Consider the following 13503-nt stretch of genomic DNA (forward strand, 5'->3'; position numbering starts at 1 on the left):
AATGACAAAAATAATTGTGTTTTAATTAGAGATGTTCTCAAGAATCGATATATTTTAGGGGCAGTATACAGGGTGTCATTGAAATGGCGTAAAAAAAATCGGGGGGGGTGATAGTACTCCTAAAAATAGTAAAAAAAGTTCCTATAAGTATAGGGTGGAAAATGCAGGGGCACTGAAAAGGTGAATTTAAAAAACGGTTGTTTTAAAATTGTAGGCTTAAAGAACGAGATAAAATTTCGAAAAAAAATCCTCTGCCATAAATTTTGATCCTAAATCAAATGGTGGTACTGAAAAATTATTTGGAAAAGCGGAAAGGGTAGTTTTTGCAAGGGTAGGGGGTTGTTTCGAGAATAACTTTTTTGAGGTTATTTTTTTTGCAACGTGGATTTATTTTTTGAAAACTAGAGTTTACTCTGATGGGTTGCTAACTGGTTAATCAACATAAACCTTTGAATAAGAAGACTAAGGAAGGAGCATATCAAAAATCTTAGGTACACCGCGATGGGCCTCAAATATGGCCGACTTAAATTCCGGTTTATCAGTGTCGTTCTAATTTTATTTAAAAAATGTAAAACTATGATGTAGGGTAGACATGGGGTAGACTCAATAATTTGTTGTTTTATTTTTACGTTGTGAATAAATGTTGGTAGTTATTAAAATTGTTATAAAAATATATAATTCTAATAAAATAGATAAGTTATAATAAGTATTTATTAACACAAACATCCGATACGCTACTGAAGCAGGTAAGTCAAATTAACGTATCTAAATTCTTTGACATCTAATCTTTGACAAGTAATAAATAAAAGCTAAAAAGCAAGAAAAATATATAATTTAGTTAATTTAAGTGAATTTCATAAATGATCGGTTTACTACACGTATGTATATTATATAGTCACTTATTAGCGAAAAGTTGTTCCATTATTTCACTCAATTTTTGCCGAGATCTACCGCACGCTACACAACCAACTATTTTAGAGTCTTTTTCGATAAATCGCGATAGTGTCACTGTTAATTTAAGTGCTGCAACAATTTCCACCTAGATTTACTACCTTTATACAACTATCAGTAGTAGAATAAATAATAAATAACATAAAATAAGCTCCGTAAAGACTGACAAATCCACAAAATTTCAAATCAAATTCAAATGTGCCAAATGAATCGTCAAACAGAACTGTCAAGGATCCCCACCCTAGAGTGCTTTTATGGCGCTTTTTCCGCCCACCATGCATGAATACATGGATATGTATTATTAATACATATCCATGATATAAATTTTAATAACGCCAAAATTATAATGAAAGAAGCGATAGCCTCTAAAAGAAAAATAAAAGAGGCTTTTTTAATTCAATCTAATAAAAATAAATGTATTGCTCATGCATCTGTAGATGTTAGTAATGTATGGCAATCGCTTCTTTGATTTTAAAGAACGTTACATAAATAAACATAACATACGTAAAATTTAAAAATAATCATACAGAAAGTTTGGGCTTTTTGGTTTTACCTTATTAAGTAATTATCAGGTAGTAATTGTTAATTTTGAAGTTTAACTTAATATAATGTCATTTTAACAGAACGTCAACGATTTCTTGTAGACGTATCTGTTTTAAAAAGTAAAGTGTTGTCGAATAGTTCAATTTAAATATTTTAAATAGTTTTTTTTTTCTTGATTCTTTATATTTTTTTGCTTCCGACGACGGAAAGAGAAAACTTTGCGAAACGTTAAGCATTTTTTTCTTTGTTAGGCAAATTTTTATTACTGTAAACACAACTTCTGACAAGCAGCGTCCGTTTAGGTTTAACGCCAGAAGTGTTTACAAAAAATAACTATTTTATTTTGTAGATTTTTCTTGCAGTGCAGTGGCGAAAAACCCATAAGGATTTTTTTGGATAAAAAAGATTATTTCGTTTTTAAAGCAATAAGATGTTTTAAAAATCATGAAATTTTGATTTTCCAATTAATTATTTAATAACTACTTGGTTACTTTTGAACCGCCATAACTTTCATAAGTTTATGATGATTAACCAGTTAGCAACCCGTCACGGCAAACCCTTTGCCTTCAATTTTCTCGAAAACCATCGCTCTGGGCGATGTACAACAAGAGTACCTTTTTTGTAGATAAAAGTATGTAGTTTTCAAAGAATGAACCCACGTTGCAAAAAAAATAACCTCAAAAAAGTTATTCATGAAACAACCCCCTACCCTTGCAAAAACTACCCTTTCCGCTTTTCCAAACAATTTTTCAGTATCACCATTTGATTTAGAGTCAAAATTTATGGCAGAGGATTTTTTTTCGAAATTTTATCTCGTTCTTTAAGCCTACAATTTCAAAACAACCGTTTTTTAAATTCACCCTTTCAGTGCCCCTAACTCCCTTAATATGCATTTTCCGTCCTATACTTATAGGAACTTTTTTTTACTATTTTTGGGAGTACTATCACCCGCTGATTTTTTTAACACCATTTCAATGATACCCTGTATACCCATTTCGGTTACTTTAAAAATATATACCTTAATCTTTACTATATACATTTATTCATATTTACATTTTCATTTCTTCATACTTAAAACTTATTTAATTCGTTGAAATCGAACCCCGGCACTTCGTCGAACTGGTTAGGTTGGCCAGCCTGAGGGTTTGGCATCTGTTGCTGACCCATCTGACCTCTGCTATTGTTGCCACCCATCTGCTGCATGCTTATCAACTGCTGCCGGTACTGAGGTTGCTAAAATAAAGTAAATTGATCGTTTTAATGCACGGAGTGGTTCAAAAATAGATATATCGAATTTGGGGAAAATAATATTTAAATGTATCAACCTAAAAAAATTGCTGTAAATTATTTTCAAGTCTGAAAGATTATCTAGCAATGTACAGGGTGTCCCACTAAGAATAGCTCTCGGCCTTTGAATAAGAAGACTAAGGAAGGAGCATATCAAAAATCTTAGGTACGCCGCGATGGGCCTCAAATATGGCCGACTTAAATTCCGGTTTATCAGTGTCGTTCTAATTTTATTTAAAAAATGTAAAACTATGATGTAGGGTAGACGTGGGGTAGACTCAATAATTTGTTGTTTTATTTTACGTGGTGAATAAATGTTGGTAGTTATTAAAATTGTTATAAAAATATATAATTCTAATAAAAATAGATAAGTTATAATAAGTATTTATTAACACAAACATCCGATACGCTACTGAAGCATGTAAGTCAAATTAACGTATCTAAATTCTTTGACATCTAATCTTTGACAAGTAATAAATAAAAGCTAAAATGCAAGAAAAATATATAATTTAGTTAATTTAAGTGAATTTCATAAATGATCGGTTTACTACACGTATGTATATTATATAGTCACTTACTAGCGAAAAGCTGTTCCATTATTTCACTCAATTTTTGCCGAGATCTACTGCACGCTACACAACCAACTATTTTAGAGTCTTTTTCGATAAATCGCGATAGTGTCACTGTTAATTTAAGTTCTGCCACAATTTCCAATAAATAACATAAAATAAACTCTGTAAAGACTGACAAATTCACAAAATTTCAAATCAAATTCAAATGTGTCAAATGAATCGTCAAACAGAACTGTTAAAGATCCCCACCCTAGAGTCCTTTTTCCGCCCACCATGCATGAATACATGGATAGCGTTATGCTCCTTCCTTAGTCTTCTTATTCAAAGCTCTCGGCTGTACAAAGCGCCCCCTAGCGCCTGCGTTCGAAACATTATTATTATTTTTATGGTATAATATAGAGTAAGAAACGCTCTTTTAAACGAGCCCTCGTTTGTTGGATTCTGATCATCCAGTCCGGAGTTATTAATATTTAAATAAAGACAGATCTAACCTTCCCCCACCACTTTATTTTAGCAGGTAGGGAAAAATGGTTCTAACAAAAAAAAATCCAAAATTTACCGAAGATTATGAAGCTATTATTTATAGTACTCATTATCTAGGCAAAATTCTGTAAAAATTCTATTTTATTATTTTCCATAGCAGTTGCGCCCTCTAGCGGCCGTTTAACAAACTTGAAAATAATTTCCAGCAATTTCTCATATCTCCTTCAGCTATAAATAAATACTTTTTTCCGTAGGCCCTACGGCTAGTACTTACGGGACACCCTGTGTAGGTCACAACCAAAACAAACAACATAAAAGTGAATAAGTGGGTTTTGCATTAAATTTCTATAACTGAGATGTGATAAAAATACAGGATGTTTCAAAAAACATGTGCCATCTCTCGTGGGGAGATTCCTTACATAGAAATAAGATTTATTTTTTATAGGTTTGAATCTGTTTTGATTCACAGCTGCAAGGGGTTGAAATCTTCATTTTTTTTTAGATTTATTATAATTTTCTTCCAAGTGGGCTACGCTGTTCCGGTCAAGCTTAATCAATTGGCGAAAAGTTCATTTGAATTAAGAAAATTTAAAGAAAAGATTTAAATTAAGAAATGTTGAACTGGAAATTAATTTTGACCAACATTTCAGGTTGGAACCTGTCTGTGGCGATACAACAGCAAAATAAAATATTAGTTCACCGCTATATACCAACAGATTATTTTTAATACTGAACGCCCGTTTTGCTAACCATATTAGTATCGTCAAGGGGTGGTTAAAACTGAATTATAACTAGTTTTAAACACCTGTTGTAACACACAACACAGATGAAGTTTGCGACTAAAATTCACTTACTGTTACCTGTTGCAATAAATGACGCAGTCCGGGGTTGTTAGTCATCACCGGCCTCATCATTCTTTGTTGTTGGGGATTGGTCGGCTGAGGAACTTGTGGATTATTTTGCGCGCTCATCCTTTGCTATAAAAGAATTGATAAATTAACAATGTACAATTTTAGCAACAAATTGAAGAGTGGAAATACCAAAGGGAGTAAGTGCCAAAATTATTTTTACAAGATAAATCAGAAAGACACAGTAGAACTCAAAAAAAAAATTTTTAAATATCATTTAAAATACATATAATATACATAAATAAAAAATCGGTAAAAAAACTTTTAAGTTAAACGGTTTTATCTTATGTGCACTGAAAACTAGAAAATAATAATAAAAATTAGGTATTTTGAACTTCTAGTTCAGAAATATTTTAGTACTAGGCAGAATAGCTTTTAGGCATATTAGACTAAAATAAAAACGTGGGGCCCCTCTGAAATCCTACCTATGGCAAAGCATATCTTTATACTTTGGTAGATCATGAGCTCGGCGTTCGCTGGTGAAGCCGCCACGGCTGGTTATTGATTGTCAAAATCTCCAGTTACGATTATAGTAAGTCGATGCAATCCACACTTAGTATAGAAGAAAGTATTACAGCAATAGTTAATGGGCCCCACGTTTTTATTTTAGTCTAATATGCCTAAAAGCTATTCTGCCTAGTACTAAAATATTTCTGAACTAGAAGTTCAAAATACCTAATTGTTATTATTATTTTCTAGTTTTCAGTGCACATAAGATAAAACCGTTTAACTTAAAAGTTTTTTTTACCGATTTTTTATTTTTGTTTGTTTTTTTATTTGTTGTTTCCATGTTGTTCCCACGAGTAATGGACATTTTAACGGTCGACCCCCCCAGAGGTTCAGCAGAGGGGCAAGGCTATAATATACAACAAGAGGCGCCCAATCCTCAGGGGAAAACGCTTGCGACATTATATTTTTAGCCACCCTAATGCCATACAGTCCTCAGCACGTTTTAACCTATTACCTTAACTTGGGTGGTAAAGCTACCGCTAACTACGTAGGTACATCTAATCACCTATTTTTTTTTTATCTGTCCTTCTAACGTCACACAATCTTGGACACAACTGTTCTGGACACGACTACTCATGCCCTCACCTAATACGCCATTTTGTAACGACGTCCAAATGTTGGTAGTTATTAAAATTGTTATAAAAATATATAATTCTAATAAAAATAGATAAGTTATAATAAGTATTTATTAACACAAACATCCGATACGCTACTGAAGCAGGTAAGTCAAATTAACGTATCTAAATTCTTTGACATCTAATCTTTGACAAGTAGTGAATAAAAGCTAAAATGCAAGAAAATATATAATTTAGTTAATTTAAGTGAATTTCATAAATGATCGGTTTACTACATGTATGTATATTATATAGTCACTTACTAGCGAAAAGTTGTTCCATTATTTCACTCAATTTTTTCCGAGATCTACCGCACGCTACACAACCAACTATTTTAGAGTTTTTTTCGATAAATCGCGATAATGTCACTGTTAATTTAAGTTCTGCCACAATTTCCATCTACATTTACTACCTTTATACAACTATCAGTAGTAGAATAAATAATAAGTAACATAAAATAAGCTCCGTAAAGACTGATAAATCCACGAAATTTCAAATCAAATTCAAATGTGTCAAATGAATCGTAAAACAGAACTGTCAAGGATCCCCACCCTAGAGAGCTTTTATGGTGGCTTTTCCGCCCACCATGCATGAATACATGGATAGCATTATGCTCCTTCCTTAGTCTTCTTATTCAAAGATATTTATAACCAAATATATGTTTTGACAAGACTTTGACAGTTAAACCAACAAACTACAACAGATTATATATTGATTATTATATGACTTGAAACACCACGGCACTGGAATTAAGTTTTATGTGACCTTGAAGAGATTAGTTCACATGGTAGCGACCGATGAATCACTCCCAAACATTCGTGGCGTTTACTATATAAATATCGTTATTAAGAGAAGCATTCTGCATCCGAGTTTCTTACCTCTAAAATTTTATACTGCATTTCCGTGTGCTGAGCGGCTTGCAACGCCTCTTGTAAGTGCGACGTCTTCATGTGACTTATTCTCTCCAGTTGACTCTTATACTGTTGTTCTTGCTGTTGTGCCGCTTCCAGAGTTTGTTTCAATTTATTGATTTTCTCCAGGTTTTGTTGTCTTTCCGCTTGAAGCTGGTTCTCGAAGGGCGCTCTCTGAACCGGTTGGCCCATCATTCCGCCTTGCATATTACCTTGGTTTGGACCTATAATTATATTTTTCTTGTATAATATTGAAATTATATGCATAAAAATACAAAATTTAGTCGATAAAATGAATAACTTTGAATTTTGACCGTTATTTTTTACCAACATGGCAAATATAAAATCTCTCTATCCAAAAAGTTACTGATATTCTTTAAAATGAGTGCCTGAACGAATTAGATAGGTAACTCTTTTTACTTTCGTGAAATAGAAAAAGAAAATAATAAAACAAGTGACAGTTCTTCCTCTTCTTGCAAAAATCAACGCGAAATGTCATGACTGACAAAAGTAAAATGTCATCAGCCTTTGACATTTCTAAATATCAGACCAATGGCGTCTCTAATAGAACAGCCTCGGAGCGAGATTTATGACGTCACGCTAGTTAGATACCACGGTTTAATAAATATGTTGTAAAATACATGGAAAATATAATTATTCTTCGTATTTTTGGTTTGTATTTTAAAAATGATATAGTTTACATGAAATATACATAATATACAGTTAATAAATACAATATATATACCTATTTATACGGTGTAAATAAACTATGAACCATACAAATGCAGCAAATGTTTTACAATATACAAATAATGAATAGGTACATATGATAATGGGTAAAATGTAAAATATATTTTAAATTTTGGGGTTTGAAAATCAATCTAATTTAACAGAAAACATTCAATATCTACTAAAAGTGATATAATATTATGTCCATTCACAAAATTTATATGTATATTTTGCAAGCATCAATGTTCGAAAAATTATATTTGCAAATAATACAATATCATAGAAAAAAAGCGTCAGCGATGGCTATAAAATAAAGATCGTTGTATATATATATATATGTAAAATTATTCTAAAATTTTTGATTTTCTTGGGATTTAGGTTTGATTAGGATTAAGTTTTCATTTGGTTTTTCATTATTTTTTTTTTGCTTTAAAAAAACGTTATAGCTAAGGTTTATAGCCTTTATCAGTGTTGTGTCAGCAAAAAAAATAGTGTCGAATATATTCCAAAAAATTACATATACGAGGGACAATTATGTTTTCCATGTATTCTACAACATAATTAATCCGTAGTATCTAACTAGCGTGACGTCATAATCTCGCTCGGAGGCTGTTCTATTAGAGACGGCATTGCATCAGCATGGCCGCAAGTTGCTAACCTAATAAAATTTACACTAGAAAAGCCCGCGGGAACTGTCAAATTCAAAGTTATTCGTTTCACAGACTATACTACCATACAACTACCATCGAAAAAAAAACGGCGTCAGTGATGGCTATGAAATAAAGATCGCTGGCATTTTATTTGTAAAATTATAAGGAGAATGTCATCGATGACCATTTCCAAGCCAACGGGACGCCGCTTTTTTTTCGATCAATGGTAGGGAATTTAAACCCTTATATATACCGGGTGCGTCTCAAAAGTGGCTCACCCCTATAACTTTTTTTATTTTTTCAGTTAAAAAAACGAGATTTGTTTTGTTAGTATATGATATAAATTAGGATTGATTGACGTATTCAATTGTTTTCGGAAATGACTACAGCTTTTTTATTTTTAAACGGCACCCTCGGTATTTTTGTACTTTATTCGATTGAAAATAACACTCTGAATAGAATGACATATAATATGTCAACTTTTGACATTTTCTCATATGGTTTATTTGAAATTATAACTTGCGGTTCGTAACGACAATTTGCCTCGAAATACCAAGTGTGTGTTATCAAATTATTCGAAAAAAAATGCTTTTTCCAAATATGCTAACGAGCCACCCTCGTTCCCTTTGAAAAAATTGAGATATGATTAAAAATACGATTTGAGCATTTTCTAACTGTTCAGACAATCTGATCTAGACAATTTTACTATATTTTTATAACTTTGCAAACAAATAACTTTTGATAATAGCTTATTTTGCCAAAATGAAGCCAAATTTGCTGACAACTATATAATACGGAGTTACATCACCTTTCGCCTTAACAACTGCCTGAACTCTTAATGGCATTGTATTTACCAAAGATTGGCATATTTGAGGAGAGAAAATTATCCCAAATTTCCTGCAGTTTTGTCCGCAAATCAAAAAAATTGTTCGTTGAAGGTGGTTTCTTAAATATTGCTTCATTTTATGCCACACAGTTTCTATAACATTGAGGTCCGGACTACTTGCAGGATGGGATAGAACTTTTATATTATTATTACCGAACCAATTTTTAGTTGATTTTGCTGAATGGCACGATGCTCCATCTTGTTGAAAAATATAGTCTTCGTTTGGAAACAATTTTTGAGCACTAGGCAAAAGTGAGGTCTCAAGTATATAGTGCCATCTATAAAATTTAATTTGCCCAAACCTCTTGCTGACATGCAACCCCAAACCATAATCCCCTTAGGAAATTTAACAACCCTCTTTAAGCAATATTTATGAAAGGCTTCTGCTTTATTTCGTATTATTCTTTTTCGATGATCTCCAACGCAAACATCAAATTTAGACTCATCGCTAAATATGACCTTATTCCAATCATTTTGTGTCCACGATAATTTAGATTTTGCCCAATTGTAGCAATTTTTCTTTTGAATTTCTGTCAGTAGCGGTTTTTCTTTGGCCTAAATAAGAATTTGTATCAATAATCTTCAGGTAATTGATTATCCCCACAAAATAAAGTTTACCTTGTAAAACCCCAGACCGCATTTATGGATATATTTTCGGCAACATTCTCTTGATATATTTAATACAGTTACAGTATTCCATTTAACTGTTACTTCGCGAAGAGTACTTCTTCTCGCAGACTTGCAAATTTTTACTAAATTTCGTAAATCTCTCTGAGATACAACTGTTGGCCTTCCCGAACTTTTACCTCTAATGCCTACATTGGCAGATTCGCCGTATTTTTTTATTATATTAAAGACCGTGGTTTTTGGAATACTTAAATCATCGAATCGTAACCTCGAATTTGTAGCACCCTGTATACACCCAAGTATAATATATTTAATATATTTTTATGAATATTAAAATGAAAATGAAATTATTTAGGCTGTAAAATATAAACGTTTTTTATATTAAGGAATTTTATCTATGCTAGTTTTTGTACCTATATATTGTTGTATCGATATATTTTAAACCAGAATAAAGCACTTCTCAATTGGCGTTCATTGTATTAATACATATACAACTGAATTAATAAATAACTTAATTATTTTTAATAAATGGTTACACTGGCGCAGTTGGTAAACGATCAAGTCAATTAATTATTAAGTGAAAATTAAGTTTGTAAGAAGAAAATGTCATCCATTAGAAAATTAGAACAATTCAGAGTTGAAATTCAGAAAATTTGTCAATATTTTATAGTGAATCAAGTGGAAGAAAATCTTAAAAACAGCAATTTCAATAACTGTAGTCGGTGATGAAGCTTTCGAGTTGACGGTTGAATTGTCTAGTCTTGTATTACCAGAAGAAATGGCTTTCAGCGATTTAATTAAATTAATGGAGAATCATTTACAACCCAGACCGCAAGAAATAGCAGAAAGGCATAAATTCAGACAGAGGAATCACGAAAATGGTGAGACAATTGCTACATACATTTCTGCATTTCAATTTCAATTTATTTTTTGAATAAATTATTATTGAAGAAATTATCCAAGTATTCAGCTACAGGATCAATTGGTATTTCAAAGCTTTGCAAAATGATTATTATTATTAAATTTCGATTTAGTTGCACTTGGAAATGTTCTGAAAATATCAGATATAAAAAATCCACAGCTGAATTCAGCAGAAATAGGCGCGAAAAAGCCCAAAACAACGGTTTTTCCAAGGGATGAAGAAGCAAGTGCTGTCACTGTTGGAAAAACTATCACTGCCACTATCACTGCCAATCAGCCTGTTTTTTCAAGAATGCATTATGTCAGTGTAAACAAAATGGTCACGCTAGCACAGTATACACTATGGTATACACTAAGAAGAATGAACACTATGAACAGGTACCGAATAAACAATCAAAAAGCAAGTCTAATCATTTTTAACTCCTGAAAATGAACATAATTTTTCCGATTCAGATATTTTAGGAATGTATAATGCAAAGAGAAAAAAAAACGAAAAATCAATAAAGATTGAATTTTGATTGATTTTTTTGATTAAATTTTGTATTAGAATAATTATATTACATGTAATTGTTAACTTAAGAAAATCAATATTTTAGTGTATAATTTAAGGTGAGAAAAGTATAATATATTTCAATATATTTTTATAATTATTAAATGAAATTATTTAGTTTGTAAAATATAAATGTTTTTTTATATTAAGGAATGTCATCTATGCTAGTTTTTGTATGTATATCGTCGGTGAAACAGGTTTCACTGGTGATATATTCTTGTATTTTTTTTTGGATAATAGTTTTCTAACTCTAACAATAAAAAAAATATGAGTTAGTCGAACAACCAAAGAAATATATTAATTTGCCAGTCTATACCTTTGTTTGATTTGTATTGAAAATGTAACTATACAGAGAGAGTTTTATTCCCCCTTTTGACGTTCAAGGTTATACGCGAGATTTTAAATCTATACTAATATATCGTCCCATTGCTGCCAAAAGTCACTAACATACTTTTTATTACTTCCGAGATAAATGCGTGTAAAGATGAATTGCATTGTATAAAGATGTTATAGTTAGTAACTATTCGGTATTAAAATAAAACATAAATAACCAAAAATCGTAGTTAATGGCTCTTGCAATCGATTCTCCGCTTCAAAACATAGTTAGTGATTGAATTTGGTTGTTCGGAAAAATGTTAGTTAATGACTTTTGGCAGCAATAGGACGATATTATGAATATATTACGTTTTTTAACTAAAAATTCCGAATTTTTCAGTTCCAAAAAAAGTTAGTGACTTCTGGCAGCAATAGGACGATATAAAATCTTTAAGTGACTGACATACTGATTAATCACGATCCTGCTCAAACCACTCAACGTAAGAAGCTCAATTTTGGCATACAGGTTGATTCTAGGGTGTAGAGGGAGGTTCGATAAGAAGGGATTTTTTGAAATTCCAGTTCCAAGAGGGTGAAACCACCCCTCAAATATTACAATATTTTTTATTTAAAAAAACGGTCAAGTTTCCGAAAAAAAAACGCTTAAACACGTATATTTTATTTTGTTTTTTACATATTTTAAGATTTTTTAAAAATGTATACAGGGTGTTTAAAAAAATCTGGCCATTGATTAATCACGATCCTGCTTAAAGCGTTTGAAGTAAAAAGCTGATTTTTGGAAAACATTTTAACTATAGGGTGTACAGGTTCGATAAGAAGGGATTTTTCGAAACTCGAATTCTAAGGGGGTGAAACCATCTCTCAAATATTAAAATATTTTTTATTTAAAAACCGTTTTTCGGAAAAACTCTTAAACACGTATATTTTATTTTGTTATTTTACATATTCTAAGATTTTTATAAATTTATACAGAGTGTTTCAAAAAATATGACCATTGAGTAATCACGATTCTGCTTAAACTGCTTGACGTTTAAAGCTGATTTTTGGCAAACGGATTGACTGTGGGGTGTAGAGGTTCGATAAGGAGGGGTTTCAAGAATCTCAAATTCCAAGAGGGTGAAGACCACCCTCAAATATTACAATATTTGTTATTTAAAAAACGGTTAGTCTTTCGGGAAAACGCTTGGACAAGCATAATTTATTTGTTTTTTTTACATATTTTGAAATTTTTTAAAAAATCATACAGGGTGTTCCAAAAAGTTGGGTAATTTCTTAACCACGATTCTGCTTAAACTGTTTGACGTAAAAAGCTTATTTTCGGCAAACGGATTTTTCGAAAGTTAAATTCCAACGAGATGAAACTACCCCTCAAATATTACCAAGTAGAGATGAGCAAAACTGCGATTGTGATTTATAAATCGCTGCGACTGTAACCTGCGATTGCGATTTTGATATTTTTAAATTGGTACGCTGTAATCTGGGAAGCTCAATCCCAAAATTTCTAATAAAAAACAGAATAAATAGCGGAATAATTTTTTTTTTAATAAGAAACTGTTGGGTGTTTCGATGCTATGTGCCTTTTAAAATTTGTAGTGCGTGTTTTTTATGATATTTTTGCTGCACACATATTGCACTTAAAATTTTCATCAATTACCTACCAAAAAAAAATCCACAAATAACTTAGTTTCTTTTTTTAAACATTTTTGATTAGAACAGACCGAATAAATTTAAAAGGGAAATTAAAAATACATAAAATGTTCAAAATATTCGAATGTGCTTTTAGACAGTAGGTATACTAACGAAAGATTTATTATAAATAGGTTGCCGCCAATCTTAATTCAGATAACTAGAAAAAAACCTGTTTATTTTATCTTGTTTTCTTTTAAAAACATTTTCTTTATATGTAACTCAAAAGAAGCCGACACCGACGGCTTTGATACGGCCCGTCCAGTGCAAGTGCAAACTTTCGAACTTTTAGATAAATAAAAGGACAATATCACATTTTATTATATTTACAATTTCTCT

General features: G+C 31.4%; 1 protein-coding gene across 2 annotated transcripts in view; it reads right to left on the reverse strand.

Moving 5' to 3' along the window:
- Positions 1 to 2517: 2517 nt before the first annotated feature.
- LOC115876396 (mediator of RNA polymerase II transcription subunit 25-like) overlaps positions 2518 to 13503 on the reverse strand; it is a 36677-nt gene continuing 25691 nt past the window's right edge. Inside the window, exons 14-16 of one of the 2 annotated variants that reach the window (XM_030892168.1) lie at positions 6747 to 7003; positions 4691 to 4813; positions 2518 to 2727 (exon numbers count right to left, since the gene is read on the reverse strand). In XM_030892168.1, coding sequence (XP_030748028.1) covers positions 2566 to 2727; positions 4691 to 4813; positions 6747 to 7003 — 542 coding nt within the window. In that variant the 3' untranslated portion in view covers positions 2518 to 2565. The remainder of the gene's footprint in view (positions 2728 to 4690; positions 4814 to 6746; positions 7004 to 13503) is intronic. The other variant, XM_030892169.1, reaches the window with a different exon arrangement.

The sequence above is a fragment of the Sitophilus oryzae genome, unplaced genomic scaffold (genome assembly GCF_002938485.1).
Source record: "Sitophilus oryzae breed Bouriz unplaced genomic scaffold, Soryzae_2.0 scaffold_1436_pilon_pilon, whole genome shotgun sequence".
Taxonomy (NCBI): domain Eukaryota; kingdom Metazoa; phylum Arthropoda; class Insecta; order Coleoptera; family Curculionidae; genus Sitophilus; species Sitophilus oryzae.